The 17,146-nt window shown below is 56.2% G+C and overlaps 1 protein-coding gene across 1 annotated transcript in view; it reads right to left on the reverse strand.

Moving 5' to 3' along the window:
- Positions 1–16,608, reverse strand: part of CACNA1I (calcium voltage-gated channel subunit alpha1 I) — a 135,738-nt gene extending 119,130 nt beyond the window's left edge. The window contains 2 exon segments of the mRNA XM_050806160.1: positions 3,480–3,733; positions 16,481–16,608. Of these exon segments, the coding sequence (XP_050662117.1) occupies positions 3,480–3,712 (233 nt within the window). The 5' untranslated portion in view covers positions 3,713–3,733; positions 16,481–16,608.
- Positions 16,609–17,146: the final 538 nt, after the last annotated feature.

Raw genomic sequence — 17,146 nt, forward strand, 5'->3', positions numbered from 1 at the left:
TCTTAACTTTGAATCCTTAGACTGTCACAGAAGTTTTGAGTCCGAGTGTCCCAGAGCTGACACCTTTGAAGTTGCTGTGCTTTTGAGTCACCAAATCTCAGGCCTGAAGAGAGTCCATATCACACCAGTTAAGGCTGAGACCTGAATCACCTCTATCCCAGCCCAGCCTCCGCAGCCCTGGCCATGGGGATGCTGGGAGAGTCCTCGCTCTGCACAGTTCCTGGGACTGAAAAGTCCCTCCTGATGGAGGGGGGCTGCTTTCTGCCCCACCCCTTGAACACAGGGCTCTCTCCAAGACAGACAAGAGGTAGACCCAGCTATTCCCGAAACCAGTACTCCTCTCCCTCCTGGGCCAGCCCCACTGTTGTCTCCAACCCCAGGCCACGACCCACATGCCCTGAGGGTGGAGGCAAGAGGGGTGGTGAAAACCAAGGAGACAGTGGCCCCAAGGACTCTGTTTGCCCAACAGGCCAGAAATGTGGAAAACAGGGTGGGTTCCCAGGCGGCTGGCTCACTCAGTGGTCAGGGGTCAGGGTGCCTGAGGTCAAGGCAGCCCCCATGGTGTGTGTGGCTAACACCCCGGGCTCCCAGGGCTGGAAGGGGTTACTCGTCTGGCCCCTCCTTTTTAGGTGGAGGTGCTGAGGCTCAGAGAGAGGAGACTGCCCAGGGTCACACACACGGCAGACAGGACTCGACTACCCCCATCTGGGGGCCTCTCCGTGACACTTGGGCAGCAGCCCAGCCAGTCCAGCCACAGCCCGTCAGAGACACAGCTGGGTCAGACTCCCAGGCCAAGTCATCTGAGCCATGCCCCTGCCTGCAGCCCAGAGCAGTATTGCCCATCCAGACCCCCTAAGGCTCAAAGAGGCAAAGTGACTTACTCATGGTCACACAGCACGCAAGTGACAAAGCCAGAATCAACTCTTCTCATCTCACCCAGGAAAGGCCCCTGAGACATTGTGACATTGTCCCCTTGGTCCTCCTGCCAGCCTTTTTCTTCCTAAAGGCCCAAAACTTCTGTGGTCACCCCCTTCTCAGGCCTGGCACTCCTCTGTCCACATGCCACAAGCCCCTGAGGTTTCCCCAGTGCTTTGTATTAAAACTAGCCATGTAGGCCAGGCACGGTGGCTCACGCCTGTAATCCCAGCACTTTGGGAGGCCGAGACTGGGGCGGATCACGAGGTCAGGAGATCGAGACCATCCTGGCTAACACGGTGAAACCCCGTCTCTACTAAAAAAATACAAAAAAAAAAAACTACCCGGGGCGAGGTGGCGGGCGCCTGTAGTCCCGGCTACTCGGGAGGCTGAGGCAGGAGTGGCGGGAACCCAGGCGGAGTTGCAGTGAGCTGAGATCCGGCCCAGCACTCCAGCCTGGGTGACAGAGCGAGACTCCGTCTCAAAAAAAAAAAAAAAAAAAAAAAAAAAAAAAACTAGCCATGTAGGCCAGGCACGGTGGCTCACGCCTGTAATCCCAGCACTTCAGGAGGCCGAGGCGGGTGGATCACGAGTCAGGAGTTCGAGACCAGCCTGGCCGATATGGTGAAACCCCATCTCTACTAAAAATACAAAAATTAGTAGGGCATGGTGGTGGGCACCTGTAGTCCCAGCTACTCGGGAGGCTGAGGCAGGAGAATTGCTTGAACCTGGGAGGCGGAGGTTGCAGTGAGCCGAGATCGTGCCACTGCACTCCACCCTGGGTGACAGAGCGAGACTCCATCTAAAAAAAAAAAAAAAAAAAACTAGCCACATGAGTGGTCCCTGCTTCCTCCCCAGGCACTCTCTGGGACAGACCAGCTCTGCCTCTTTGTCCTCGGTGTCCCAGGGCAGACGTCAGTGAGTGCTGGGTGAACTAATTACCGAGCAGACCCTCTCACCATGCCTGAGACCCTGTGAGCCGTCCCCCAGAAGGAACAGGGAGGCTCTTAGTCCCCACCCAGCAAAGAACACCCAGTTCTGCCTCCCACTCCAGCAGAGACCCTCTGGTTTCCAAAAGTTAGGGGGATCCAGGGCCCACCATCACCTCAGCCCCCTACAGAAGGGGATCCCAGCAGTCCTGCAGCCAGTCTCAACATCCCAGCCTGCATCTGGCATCCCTGGAATCCAGGGCAGGACTCATGCCTGCACCTGACCCACCAGCTCCCTGCACCCTGCCCTGTGTGGCCATAAGCACCAGAACCTCGTTTCTGGGCATTGTTTGGTGGGCCCCTCAAACCACAAGGCCACCATGGCTTGGGTCCCTGGCCCCCAGCTTAACCTTGCAATCCAGTGCCACACAGTCCTTCCAGAGCATAGACCTCTCCAGCCCCCGCTTCAAATCCTGCCCTTGGAACACAGTCCCGTCCCTCATGCAGTCTCCAAGGCCCTGTGGGGCTCCCGCTGCACCTACAGCCTCACCTCACTCCTCTCTGCCCCTCAAGGCTCCAACACTGCCTGCAACTCCTCCCTTCTCCAGGCTTCACTCCTGCCATGCCCTCCTCCTGCCTCCCACCACCCTCTCTACCCAACCAACGCCCTTTCTTATTGAGGAGTCAGCTCTGGCATTGCCCATGTATACCCAGCAAACACTGCCAGAGCACCCACGATGTGCCAGGCACTGTGCTGGGTGCTAGGGTCCCCACCTCGGTCATCTGACAGTACCCCAGGGGAGGCAAATGTTAGATTCAGAATTCCACAGTTAGATGTGACAGTTAAATATGAAGCAGAGGAGGAATCCCGGAGGGCTTCCCTGAGGAGGTGATGCTTAAGCTGGGATTTTAAGGATGTAGGAAAGGATTTGGCCAGGTCCAGGGGGAAGGGAAAAGCTTTTCAGACAGAGGGAAGAGCCAGTGAGAAGACCCTGAGGCTCAGAAGAGCACGGGGGGAAGCCGAGTGGTGGAAAGTGAGGCTGGGTGGGACACGCAGGCCCCGATGGGCTGGTTTAGGACTTTGCTCTGCACCTCCGGGGCCATAGCAAATCATGACAGTCTCAAGCAGGAGGAACATGAGCCCACTGGAGGCAGCAAGCGGAGGCAGGAGGCCTGGGAAGAGGCTGCTTGGAGTCACAGCAAGGAGAATGAGTCCTGCCCTGTGTGTTGGGATGGGCTGCCCCGCTGCCCACACTCACAGTTCCTGATCACGGCTCCCATGCCCTGTATGGTCACGGCCCATCAGGTGGCTCCAGAGTCTGACTGATCTGCAGTCCCAGCCCAGCACAGGTCCAGGGCCCACACTCAAGGACTCTCTGAGCCAGCGAGCCACTGGACTGACCCCACAGCCACCAGCAACTTCCAGAACCTTCACATCAGCAGAACACCAGGTCCTCATCCGTTTGAGGTCTCCCCAGACCCACCCTCTGAGCTCACTCACCACCAAGGCCCAGTGGCCTCACCGCAGACCTCAGGTCTCCCAGCTGGAGCAAGGTGTGAGCAGCAGGGCTCAATCCTAGCCCCCTACCCTTCAGCCCCTGCAGGGCCCCGATCAGCCAAGGCTGCGGAGGATATGGGTTGCACACCATCTTGATACACCAGTTCCGGGGGCTGGTGGTCTGTCGCAGGCAGAAGAAGGCAACGGGCGCCAGGTCTGGGTGTGGGACATGAGGATCAGCTCCATCCAGGGGCTCCTCCAGGCCTGGTAGGGAGGATGGGGGGCTCTGGGGCCCGGGCTGCTCCGTGGTGACTCCCGGCTCGGCAGCCGGGGCTGCTGCAGATGAGGGCGGGGAGGCGCTCTCAGCCATGTCCACGCTGAGCTGGGAGCCCTGGGGAAGACAGAGAGGGTGGCACGTGGTGGGGACAGGCCTGGTACTTGCTCCCCAACCTGCCTTTCCACCAATAAGTGGACGGATGCGGCTCTGACAGCCCACCTGAGCCCCACAGGCCCCTCACCCTCACTCTGGGGTGAGGATTACGAAACAGCTGAGGGCCCAGCTGCACCCACGTTGGAATCCACTTTCAAGCTGGGCGATCATGGGGCAAGTCTGCTCACCCTGGCTGAGCCTCAGTTTTGGCAAATGAAGATAGTGGGGAGAATAAAGCCTTCTTAGAATATAATTGTGATATTAACTCTTTTTTTGTCTATTGGCAATTTCCTGTATTTGAAATCTTTCATTATTTAAGAGAATAAATGTTTAAGTAATTATAGAAAATCAAAAAAGAAAGAAGGGAGGGAGGGAGGGAGGGAGGGAGGGAGGGAGGGAGGGAGGAAGGAAGGAAGGAAGGAAGGAAGGAAGGAAGGAAGGAAGGAAGGAAGGAAGGAAGGAAGGCAGGCAGGCAGGCAGGCAGGCAGGCAGGCAGGCAGGCAGGCATGTTAACTTTTTTACAAGACTAGAGCTATGTATTTATTGTACCATCAAAGGTAAAGAAAACTTGCAAGAAAAAAGAGGTGATTGTAAAGACAGACATGATTGCCAGGACAATTCAGGTTACAAAGGCAAAGTTGGGGTGCTGCAGAATCAGAGACTGGGGGAACCCTGGCAAGCCAGGAGGGAATCACAGTTGGCTTCCCTGAGGAAGTGAGCCCGGAGCTGAGACCTGCAGCTGAGTCCTTGACCCAGGGACCTCCTAGCCACTTCCTTACAAGGCTGAGAACCCAGGAATCTTAGAGTCCAACCTCCTTGCCTTACAGATGAAGAAACTGAGGTCCAGAGAAGGGACGGGACAGACATGTAGCGGAGTAACAGCAGAAATAGAATTCCAGTCAAAGGCCAGGCACGTGGTTCACACCTGTAGTCCGAGCACTTTGGAAGGCCAAGGTGGGTGGATCACCTGAGGTCAGGAGTTTGAGACCAACCTGGCCAACATAGTGAGACCCCATCTGTACTAAAAATACAAAAATTAGCTGGGCGTGCTGACGCACGCTCTAATCCCAGCTACTCAGGAGACCAAGGCACGAGAATCGCTTGAACCCGGGAGGTGGAAGTTGCAGTGAGCCGAGATCACACCCCTGCACTCCAGCCTGGGCGACAGAGCAAGACTCCATCGAAAAAAATAATAATAATAATTCCAGTCAGAGCCCACTTCCTGGGTCTGTGGCCCAGGCAGCTGCACAGGGCCCTGTGCTCAGAAGGGCCCTGAACTTGCTTTAGAATGCTACTGTCACCAACATGAAATTCTTAATTTCTTATCAAGAGGTCCCACATTTCCATTTTGTTCTAGGTGTTGCAAATCATCTCGCTGGCTCCGACTCCGACTCAGGGCACTCCTACTCCCTGTGGCCTCATCTGATGCTCACAACCACCTCAGAGAACTGTTATGCCCGTCTGGCAGGTGAAGAAACTGAGGCCAAGAGAACAAAGTGGCTTGTCAAGGCTACGCACCCAGCCAAGTGAAGCACCAGGTGGTGTTTAGAGGCCAGAATCCCAGCACCAGACCCCCAGGCAGGCTTCACGACAACGGACGGTGCCCTCGCTGGCCGAGGGCCTCCACAGGCAGTCAATGGCAAGGTGGGACGGACAGCCCCACTCACAGGTCCTGCCCTTCACCACCTCACCCCAAAGGGCACCAATCCCTAAAACTTTGTCCCCTGAGGTCCCTGGGACCCTAGAACCCCTACAGGGCCAGTCTGGACCGTGGGATTGAGATGGGGCCCACATCCCTGGTGCCCACCCAGCTGCTGCAGGGCTGTCGACCAAGCCACCCGGAGCTGATGCATTTGGACATTTCTCTGGCTCCCGGGGGCAACGGGCGGGAGTTGGCACCTCCTGCCACTTCCCCTGGCTGGTCAGGGAGGCAGAGTTTTCTCCTGAGCTCAGGGCTTTGCTCTTGATTCCAGAAAAACAGCCACGGGCCTTACATAAGCTCCCAGGCACCTTGGCCTGCCACGTGTCAGCCTCCTGGGCTGAAACACACCCTCCCTAGGGTGGCCAGCTCTGCCCACCACTGTGCCAGCCTCGGAGCCCACCACTCCCTCCCCTGGCCATTTGTTCTGGCCAGACTGGACCTCCTCAGGTCCTAGGCCCTGCTCCCGCTCTTCTCTCTCATTGGGTCACCTTCTCCTTCCCCCCAGGCCCTGTTCTACCAGGCCCTACTGATTCATTTGTCCAGTGAGCACCTCCTATGTGTAGGCTTTGGGCTATGCTGGGGCACGAGCCAGTCTCGGCACCAGCCCCCACTCAGCCCACACTTCCACAGAGGAGAGAGACACACCTATTGATTAATTTCTCTCTTCCACAACTCTTATCACCATCCAACACAGTGCATAATTTATGTCTTTATATCTCCACGATTTGGTGTCTGTCTCCCCATCCTAAGAGAAGCCTGTAAGGGAGGTGTATCCCCTCACTGCTGTATCCCCAGCACCTGGAATGGTGCCTGGAGCATACTAGTGCTCAATCAATATTTGTTGACTAAGTGAATAAAAAGTGCTGGCAAGTAAATAAACAAGGGGGAAAGGTAGGAGTGGAGACAATCATCTTGACCTCTCTAAAGGAAGAGACGTTTAAGTGAAAACCGAGAATCAGAAGGCAGCAGCCCTGACTGATCTGCTGGAAGAGCATAGGAGGAACAGCACGTGCGAAGGCCAGGAGAATGGGGCCTGCTCAGTGTATTTAAGGAACAGAAGTGAGGCCTAGCCTGGGGCAGGGAGGCGGATGAAACCGAAGAGTTTGGCAGGGCCCTAGGGGAGAACACAGAGGAGCCTGGGTTTTATCCCAAGTTCAATAGAAGCCACAGGTGGGTTTTAGGCAGGGGAGTGGTGTGCTCTGCCCTGTTTCTAAGCCATCTCTCTAGGGGCTGAAGGGAGAGCGGATGAAGGGGCAGGGGTGGAACAGGAAGGGCCAGGAGGAACCAGGCTGGCCTGCCCTTGGCTGCTGGTGAAGACAGGGAGAAGGCGGTGGATTGAGATTTATTCTCGAGGTAAAGCACCGGGCCTTGCATCGACCACAGTGGCACACCCTGCAACCCTTGCCCCAGCACTGCTGAAGGTCCTTCCTGAAACCACACAGGCGGAAAGAGCTCTCCGACTCCGGGACTGCACAAAACTACCCCCTTCCTGTCTCTGGGCTATGTCGCTTGTGCTGACCTGCTTGTTGCCTCTGTCGGCCTGTTTAATGCCACCACACTGTGCTACCCTCCGTTCTCACACCTCTCCCCTCACTGTGGGGCTCCCAGAAACCACACCCCTAAGGCCACCACCCTCAACTCTCTCTCCAGCGGCCACACAGCCTCCACCCTCGGACCTGCTCCCAGTGACCACCCAGCCTCCACCCTCGGACCTGCTCCCAGTGACCACCCAGCCTCCACCCTCGGACCTGCTCCCAGTGACCACCCAGCCTCCACCCTCGGACCTGCTCCCAGTGACCACCCAGACCATCTCCCTCTGACCTGTTCCTTAGCAGCTTCCCAGGCCACTACTCTTTGACCCACTCTCCACTCCCAAAGCCCCCAAGTCCAGTCCAGAAATCTCTCTTTCCTGTGTCTGTGGCCCAGCTCCTATCCCAGATGCCTGTGTGCCCATAGCTGGAAGCCCTGAGGGGACTGGCAGCTGGGCCTCCCTGAGCTCCAATCTGTCTGCAGATGGAGCCTCACAGAGACTAAAGGACTTGCTTTAGGTGACAGTATTGGTGAATTCAAACTCAGGTCGATCAGGTGCCAGAGTCTGAGCTGCCTCCATGTTCCTGAGTCCCCTTCTTCTAGGTGCTCCCAGGGCCTAACCCTGATGCTCCTTCCCCTGAGTGGCCCACCAAGCAGCAGTGTGGCAGCTGGGCTGGCCTCCAGGAACAGGGATAGGAGCAGAAGCCTACTGTGTCTGGAACACAGACCCCCATTCCTGACTCCGGCAGCATCTTAGAGCCTCAGTTTATAAAGAGCCTCTCTCTATAAAGCTCAGCCCTCCTCCAGCCTGCTTCAGCAGGCTCTTGTTAAGAAGCAAATGATGGGCTGCCGGGCGCCGTGTCTCATGCCTGTAATCCCAGCACTTTGGGAGGCCGAGGCGAGTGGATTATCTGAGGTCAGGAGTTGGAGACCAGCCTGGCCAACATGGTGAAACCCCATCTCTACTAAAAATACAAAAATCAGCCAGGCGTGACGGCGCACACCTGTAGCCCCAGCTACTCGGGAGGCTGAGACAGAAGAATCTCTTGAACCCAGGAGGCGGAGGTTGCAGTGAGCCACAATTGTGCCACTGCACTCCAGCCTCGGTGACAGCAAGGCTCCATCTCAAAAAAAAAAAAAAAAAAATAGAAAGCAGCGTGTTGTAGATGGGGAGGCACTCTGGTGGATGGCTGAGCATGCACTGGTCCAGCTGTGTCATCCCCAGGGGCTGCTACCCCAGTCCATTCTCTGTCATCACCATCACCACCACCATCATTATCATTATCACCACCTCTACCATCACCACCATCACCAACACCATCTCCATCATCACCGCCACCGCCATCATCACCACCACCATTATCATTATCACTACCTCCACCATCACCACCACCATCATCATCACTACCACCATCACCACCACCACCTCCACCATCACCACCAACACCATCACCAACACCAACACTAGCATCATCACCATCATCATCAATATCACCATCATTGTCCTCACCACCATGATCATCATCACCACTACCATCACCACCACCTCCACCATTACCACCACCGCCACCATCACCATCACCATAACCAAAACCATCATCACCACACCACCATCATCACCATCACCACCATTACCCTCACCACCACCATGACCATCAACACCATCACCATCGCCATCACTAACACCATCATCATCACCACCATCATTGCCATCACCAACACCATCATCATCACCAACACCACCATCATCACCATCACTAACACCAACATCATCACCATCATCACCACCACCATCACCAACACCATCATCACCAACACCAACATCATCACCATCATCACCATCACCACCATTACCATCACCAACACCATCACCACCACCAACACCATCACCACCACCAACACCATCATCACCACCATCACCATCATCACCACCATCATCAACACCATCACCATCATCAACACCATCACCAACACCAACACCATCATCACCACCATCACCATCATCACCACCATCACCATCATCACCACCATCATCACCACCATCACCATCATCACCACTATCATCACCATGACCCCACTGAGCAATGGCCAACAGTCTCTCTATGCATCATCTGTGTCCATTTTTACAACTGCATGGGATACAGATCATTCTCATTCTTACTTCATGGAGAAGGAGACAGGGGAACAGGGAAGTACAACCATGACCCTAGTCAGCCAGCTGGTGCCAGGCAGAGTTAGTGTCCCAGCTTAGGTCTGCTTACTCCCAAGCCCAAGCACTGAACCATTCCAGGCACCAACCTGGGACGGGAATGGTGCCCTGGAACCAGGCCTCCCCAAGCTGAGTAATCAGACAGTGGCAATACAGCTGCTGGTCCAGCCAAGATGTCCAAGTCTTCCCAAGGCAGTGGGGAAACTTGCCTCCCAGAATCTTCCAGCCAGCACTCCAGAACCCTGGGAGTGCAGTGTCAGAATGTCCTGTGTCTCCAGAGCTCAGAGCCCTGGTGGAGGAAGACCTGAGGCCTGGCCTGGTCGCCCCAGACCCCGTGTGTGTGTGTGCATGTGTATGTATGTGTGTGTACATGTGTGTTTTCATACAGGGAGGCAACTTGTTTATCCCTTTGTCAACAACCACACACCAGCTAATATCACTAGTAGAAGAACAAGCAACAAATTTGTTCAGGAAATACTAGAATCCAGGAATTTCAGACTATCTTAGAATCACCCAGAACTTCGGAGGCCCAAAATATTAACTACAATCATCCTGAATCTATAGTGTGGGTTTCAAAGCACGGGCAGTGGAAGCTGAGACCTGTATTCGAGTCCTGACAACAATCCACCTTAGCACACAACTTAGCCTGGCAGGTGCCCACAGCTACCCTGTCTATAAAATGAGGAGACGACCACACCGTGGCAGGGCTGCTGTGCAGACAAGCTGGGGTAGCCCCACCGGGCACTAGGCAGGTGCACAGTGAGACATGAGACTCCTGACAGTTTCCCATCCTTTTTAGTACCCTCAGCCATGGAGTTCCAGACTCCTGAACCCCAGGGGTCCCAGAAACGATGTCTGGTTTTAGACTCTCGTTGTCTCCAGATCTTCAAACAGAGAATCTCTCAAAAGAATGAGAGCGGGAGGTGACCTAATCCATCACCATACACACTCACAAGCACAAAAATCACACACATTCACACACCCACAATCACATGCTCCGTACCACACTCACACACAGACACACAATCATACACATACACACATAACACACACTTGCAGATGCAACCTCACACACACACAGACATATGCACACACACAACACACACATAGACACACACAGACACAATCACACACGGCACATAGGTACATCAGCATGCATTCATACAGACACACAGACACACAATCACACACACAATTACATACACATACATAACACACAAACACAATCACACACATGCAGACATGCACACATAACACACACTCACACAGACACACAATCACACACAGCACATGGGTACACCAGCATGCACTCAGACACACACACACACACAATTACACACAGACATACAAACACAATTACACACACCAACCTACACACATAACACACAACACACACAGACACACAATCACACACGACACATGGGTACACCAGCATGCACTCACACAGACACACAATCACACACAGGCATACACACACAATTACACACACAAACACACAGATACAATCACACACACAGACATTCACACACAACACACATTCACATGGACACACAACCACCCACGGCACATAGATACACCAGTACCCATTCACACAGAAACACACACACACAATCACACACAGATATACACACGTAACACACACTCACACAGACATATAACCACACACGGTACATAGATACACCAGCACTCACTCATGCAGACACACACTCACATACACACAATCACACACGCAGACATACACACTCACAGACACATACACATACACACACAATCACAGACACATACATATGCACACAGTCACACAGATACACTCACATAACATACACTCACACTGACACACACAGACATGCATGCACACAAAGATACACAGGCACACACAATCACATACATAACAATTAGACATATACTCACAAACATACATACACACAATCACACACACTCACACATAAACACACAAAACACCCATTTACAGGCACACTCATAACACACAGACACACTTCCATACAATCACACACCCAGACACATAGATATGCACACAATCACACAGATCACATACACTCACACACATACTGACACATATGCACACACAGAATACACAGACACATACACACAATCACACACACATAGACACAACAGCCACTCACACATACAAACCAATGCAGAGCCTGCATCTGGTGATCCACAGAAAAGCCTTTGTGAGACTGCAGGAAGCCTGCCTTCCAGAATCTTCCAGCCAGAGTCCCAGAGCCCCTGGAACCCTCTATCTGCTCCCTCTTCCACATGACAGCCCTGCAGACGCATGACGACAGCCCGCCCACCCCTGAGCCTCATCTGCCCCAGGCCTCTTGTCACCAGCTCCCTCAACCATTCCTTGGGTGACAATTTCCACATCGTATGCCTCCCTGGGGCCCCTCCCCAGTCACACTCAAGTCTGTGCCCTTTCCTCTGCATGGGCAGGACCGGATTTGCACCAAGCCACCCAGAGCACAGCAGATAGGTTACATGCCTGATTCTGGCCTTTCTTGATGCAGACTGGGAGCATCAGGACCCAGCTGGCAACCCAGTCCTACGGCAGCACCTGTGGGGCATGTGGTCCACTGATCCCCTCAGATCTTCTTCAGAGAAGCTGAGCCAAGCCAGAGCTCCTCAGCCTAAAGAGGAAAGGCTGAAGTGCGGCCCCTGCAATTGCATGACCTGTCACAAAACTTGCTCTGGTCTGGTCAGCTGAGCCTGCCCACATCTTCCAGTCATTCATCTCAGACCTGTCACAAAAATAAACAGCTAGCCCTCCCAGCTCTGCAGCCTATTGAGTGGGTTCAGTCAGCAACCCCTCCCGTGATGGCCAACGAGAATCAAAGCCGACATTATCTGTGAGTACTTACTATATGCCAGGCACAGAGTAAGCTTTTGAGAAGGGCTTTTGCTCTCTCCACCTGATAGGTGAGGAAACTGAGGCACTGGAAGGTTAAAGGATCTTCCCAAGGTCAAGAACTACTTAGTAAAAGAGCTGGGGTTTGGATCTGGGCAGTCCAGCTCCAGGTCACCAGTTAAAGGGTTATCCAGGCCAGACTGTGGACAGGAGGTTGCAGCCCACCCGCGCCCCCACCCCCTGCACCTGCCCACGTGTCTATAACCAGGCATTGCCATTTGTTTGTTTTCAGCCAGCTCTCGGCCCTAGGACAAGTGTGGCAAGCGAGACTGTGTCAGAACCTCCATCAGTGTGTTTGAACATCTCCCAGCAGGCGCTTCTGCTGATCAGTTTTTACTCACTCTGCAGTAATTAGGGCCTTAGGTCTTACTTCAGCTAGCAAATCAGGGTGAACTTGGCCCCTGATGGGAGGGAGGGGTGTCCAGCAGGAAGAGCACTGGATCAGGAGTCCCAGGACTCAAGGACCAGCTCTGCCCTCCCCACATCACATGGTCTCCCCAAGCTTCATTTCCTTTTGTATAAAATGCAGAAGACGATGCCTTTTCTGCCTTGAAAACCAGAGAGCAAATGGGGAAAAGCATTTGGAAAGCAACTTCATGAAAGAAAAGACAGCTTCGTTGTACGAGGCCCCATGCTAGGTGCTGCAGAAACACGTCTGAGCCTCACAAAAATCCTTTCAGCTGGAAGGTATTATCCCAGTTTTATAAGAAGCGGATGCTCCTGCGATGCTAGGTGACCTGATCCTCCTGCCATGGTTGTGGACTTGCTCATCTCTACCCCAGCTGGGACAGAGCTTAGGCCCCTCCCAAAAGGGGCCTAAGACCTTACAATGACGGAGGGCTGGATGCAGCCCCCGCTGCTCAACAGGGCAGGTCAGGCAGCAAAACCCTAATGCTCCTCTCTACATGCACCATTAGCCAGACCACTCCGGCCAGAGACCAGGAGAAGGGGGCAGTAGGTAGAGGCAGAGCCTCAGAGATGAAGGGAGAAGTTCTGGGAGGCAGGGCCAGGTCTGCACTGAACCTGGCCCTAAAAAGCCCACGGCCTCCACAGAACCTCCACCCTCAAGATACCACGTCCTTCTCGTCCTCTCCTGCTCAAGGAGCCCCAAAAGCACCCAGCTCTTTTGCAGAGGTGTCCAAACATGCCATGCTAAATCCTCTGTGATCTGCACCTCTTGTCTATCAATACGGTCTGGGTTCTCCAATCCCAGAGTATGAGTGGAAACCAGGACTTGTGGTCATGTCCCCACAAAGCACCTGGCAGGGGAGGCCCGGATCCTCTCACAGGCACAGCAGCTCCAAGAGGACAGGTTTTGTCTGTTCCCTTCCATTCACTGCTGTGTCCCCCAGTGACCAGAACAGGCCTTAGAACACAGTACGTGAACAATAAATATTAGAGAGAAAAGGGAGTCAGAAAATCCAATTTGTTTTCTTCCCTCTGTAGACTGGCAGCCATGGTGGGGGGAGAGACTCAACCCACATCTTCCTGGATATCAGGATCCACAGACCCACGGACCCATGGATCCACCATCCACAGATTCAGACACATACACCCACAGATCCTTAGATCCCTGGACCCAGACCCACACAGTCACACTCCCAGAGATCCACAGACCACACACCCACAGTGTGCAGGGCATATACAGCTCCCTGGGCTCTCTGAGCCCCCAGGCCAGACTCGGGACTCTAGGGGCACAAGAGCAGACTGAAGGCATTAAGGCTGGGGCATGTCCTAGGAACATATGGGAAGAAAACATTCTGCGGCAAAGAACAGGAGGCAGGGAAGGGGTTGGAAAGGAGAAGTGGGGACAGGAGGACAGGCGAGGAAGAGGAGCAGGGGAAGAGCTGGCGACAGTGGAGAAGGGATGTAGGGGAGAGCGCCCTGCTCTCCCTGCAGCCCAGGGGGGTCTCTATAGACCCCCACACCCAGCCCAGCATCCCCTCTTTCCAGACAGTTTTGACACCACGAGCTGGGGGGCTGAGGAATCAAAGAAGGCAGCTGCCGAAGTGGAGACAGCCACGGATCAAAGAGCCACACAGAAGCCTGTTTGGTTCCCTTGGAAAGCACTAGGAACTGCGGGGTGGCAGGAGCCCTGCCAGCGTGGGGGAGGGACAGAGTGGTGCCCAGAAACAGACTGGCCTGAGAGCCCCTTCCTTGGGGCTGAGGCCCAGGGCAGCCACAGTTGGGGTGTGGGTTGAAGGTGGCAGAGAGGGCCATGGAGGGGGGCATGATGAAGGAGACTGGGGGAGGGGAGTCGGAGGTGGTGATCCCCATGGGCTCAGGGTGGAGAACTGGGTCCAGAACCACAGAGAGGCTGCGGTCCCCAAAACTGCTCCCCGTTTGGCTATGGGCTCAGCAGGATGTCTGGAGCAGAAAGAGGGTGAGAGAGGAGGGGGTTCTCACAGCACCCTCCACCCCTACCTGACCACTCAAGGTCAAGGGGAGGCCGCAGGGACCCGAGGACTGCCTGGCGCCCCCTGGTGGGCCTGGAAGATGCCCTCTCAGCCCTAGCTTTCTCAGGAAGGCTTGGAATGGGGGCGAGGGGAAGGGCATGCAGGGTGAGGAGGAAGAAATGGGGAAGAAGTGGGCAGAGAACTTTGGTCAAAGGAAGGGGAAGGGGCCCTGGGGCAGGCACAGCAGCCCTGGGGCAGGCACAGCAGCTCTGCACAGCTAGGAAGAGAGCATGGAGGCCACGATGTGGTGCCCAGGCCCTCTGGGGTTGTGGGCAGGTTCATGGGTTTGGTGCCAGGCCAGCTCAACAGCCTCCAGGCACACTCTTTCCTTTTCCTCTTCCTCCCCCTGCTGCAGCCCCAGACCTGGTCCCTGCTCAGTGTCACCCTGTCCTGTCCTGACCTGTCATCCACTGGTGTCCCCTCCCTCTGTCTCTGCATTGACGGTGGAGGCCGGAAGGGAACTGGGAGGTCTCTAGACTCCCAGCCCAGTCCTGGATCCTGAAGCCTGAACAGAAAGTTTGTCCTGAAGGGTGGACAAGAGTTCCGGAAGTGAGTCCTTAGGGCTAAGAGAAGCCACAGATCCAAGAGGTGACCAGGTGCCAGCAGGGCCTGAGGACGGGGCGCAGGAAGGTAGGCCCACACCCGGGGCCAAACCCTTCCCCTAGGCTGGGCCACAGACCCACACCTCTGTTCACACAGCATCCTAGCCCCGAGGCGGTGCCAGCCTCTGCAGGGTGAATCCTCCAGGCGGTGAGAGACAGAGGACGAACTGGCCACTGCCTGGGCCAATCTGAGTGCTCCAACCAAGACTCTCCTCACATGGTGATCAGACCCCAGCACACCACACACGCCAGACACGCAGGCCCACTCCAGCGCTCGCTCATTCTCTGTCTCTCTCTCTCTCTCTCTCTCTCTCTCTCTCTCACACACACACACACACACACACACACACACACACACACACACACACACACACACACCTGGACCCAGGACATAGACCCTAAGGACGAGAATATAGCGCAGAGGACTTCTCAGACCCCAATCTCATCCTCAGATCAGGACCCCCCAGGGCTCTGACAGGGAAGAAAGACACTAGCAGAGGGGCTGACTGAGGCCTCAGCCTGGGCCCCACCACAGCCCCCTCCCCCAGGCACCATGACTTCCCCCAAAAGAGGCCTCCCCACCACTGCCAAGCCCCCTAGTCCCCCACAGCTCCCCCCTAACACCACCCGGTAGGCAATTAGTACCCAATCATCATGAGCACTCATTACATAACACCTCCAGCCGGCGAGGGTCCCTTTCACCCCTACAGCCCCGGCTCCGACCCTGGCCTGGCTTCATGCAGCGAGGCCTCCGCCCCGCTGGGGTGCGGGCCAAAGAGGGGGTCTCCGCCACCCCCGCCTCCAGCAAAGTTAAACCCTGCCCGGGATTCCCCCATCCAGTGCCCCCGCTGCTGCGCTCCCGGGCCAGCGCTCCCAGCTCAGCCCGCCGGACACGGGCACCAGCTCTGGCCCAGCTGCCCGCAGAGCCGCAGCCGCTGAGGGGCGGCCGGACGCGCGGACAGCCCGGGCCCCGGCCGCCAGCCTGACTTGTTGAATAAATTTCTGCAGCGCTGGCTCAGCTGGCTTCAGTATTGGCACCGAGAGAACTTTCGTGGCCTTGGAGAGGGGACCGGTCAAAGTTTCCTGTCCTTCCTCCCAAGGCATGGCCCCGAAGGCGCGGGATGGGGGGCTCACCTGACGGGTACGCGCGGGTGGGGAGGATCGGTCCCCAGAAATAAATAAATAAATGCCCCAGTGAAGAGAGAAGCCAACGCGCCAAGAAACTGGCATCGAAACGAAGCCCTCCCTTCCTTCCCCCCACCCACCCCGCCCCCACCTACCTTGGCATGGACCTGGCCCGGCCGCGGGGGGTCGTCCAGGTTAAAGACGCGGAGACGACGCGTCCGCACCCGAAGCCGGCGATCGAGAGGGACCTCCAGTCCCGCCAGCCGACCCCCCGCCAATTCAGGATCAGCTGAGCCCCCGGGGCGCGGGAGGCGGCGGGCGGGGGGCGGCGGGCCCGGGGGCCCGGGCCATGGTGGGAGGAGGAGGCGGCGGCTGCGGGCGGGAGGGACCGCGAGGCTCTGGGCGGGCGGCGGGCGGGAGCGCGGCGCTCCGGTCCGGGGCGGGGGCGCGGGTGCTGCGGGGACCGAGCGGCGGGGCAAGTGCCCGGGAGAGACCGGCGCGGCGGGGAGCGCGGGGCTGGGGCCGGTCTCTCGCCTGCCTCGGCTCTGCTCGCGCCTCCGGCTCCGGGCTCGAAGCGCGGGGTCTGCGCGCGGCGGGGGCTGCGGAGGAGCCCGAGCGCCTGGCGGTGCGGGGACGTGCGGCGGCGGCGGCGAGACCGAGCCGCGCCGCGTGCGAGGAAAAGCCGTCCTTATACTGACACCAAATGTCTTCGGGGAAAGCTGCAGGCGCGGGACGCTGGGGGGGGAGGCGTGGAGGCGACAGACAGACTGACGGCGGTGGCTGGTGAGCTCCCTGCCCCTCCCCAGGGGGCAGGAAGCCCC

The sequence above is a fragment of the Macaca thibetana genome, chromosome 10 (genome assembly GCF_024542745.1).
Source record: "Macaca thibetana thibetana isolate TM-01 chromosome 10, ASM2454274v1, whole genome shotgun sequence".
Taxonomy (NCBI): Eukaryota; Metazoa; Chordata; class Mammalia; order Primates; family Cercopithecidae; genus Macaca; species Macaca thibetana.